This window comes from Poecilia reticulata, unplaced genomic scaffold (assembly GCF_000633615.1).
Source record: "Poecilia reticulata strain Guanapo unplaced genomic scaffold, Guppy_female_1.0+MT scaffold_233, whole genome shotgun sequence".
Classification (NCBI taxonomy): domain Eukaryota; kingdom Metazoa; phylum Chordata; class Actinopteri; order Cyprinodontiformes; family Poeciliidae; genus Poecilia; species Poecilia reticulata.
In genome coordinates, this window is record NW_007615027.1 from 229,908 (window position 1) to 230,294 (window position 387).

At 56.3% G+C, this 387-nt stretch overlaps 1 protein-coding gene across 1 annotated transcript in view; it reads right to left on the bottom strand.

The window, feature by feature from the left end:
• LOC103460368 (intermediate filament protein ON3) overlaps positions 1 to 387 on the bottom strand; it is a 17,201-nt gene that overhangs the window by 8,519 nt on the left and 8,295 nt on the right. Inside the window, exon 3 of the mRNA XM_008402496.2 lies at positions 122 to 330. Coding sequence (XP_008400718.1) covers positions 122 to 330 — 209 coding nt within the window. The remainder of the gene's footprint in view (positions 1 to 121; positions 331 to 387) is intronic.

Below are 387 nucleotides of genomic sequence, written 5' to 3' on the forward strand. Positions count from 1 at the left end.
TGTGTGTGTGTCTCTGTGTGGTTCTCTGTGTGTGTCTCTGTGTGTGTGTGTCTCTGTGTGTGTCTCTGTGTGTCTCTGTGTGTCTCTGTGTGTGTCTCTGTGTGTGTCTCTGTGTGTGTACTTGTGCTTGAAGTCCTCCACCAGGCCCTGCATGTTCCTCAGCTCCCCGTCCAGTTTGGTTTTGTCGTTGTTCACCAGGTCGTTCTGCCGCCGCAGCGCCGCCATGTAGGCCTCGAACAGCGGCTCCACGTTGGAGCGACTCACACCTTGACACTGCAGCAGCTCCAGCTTCGTCTCCAGCATCTTGTTCTGCTGCTCCAGAAAACGCACCTGAACCGGGCAGGAGAGGGACCATTAGCAGGGGGACCATCAGCAGGGGAACCATCA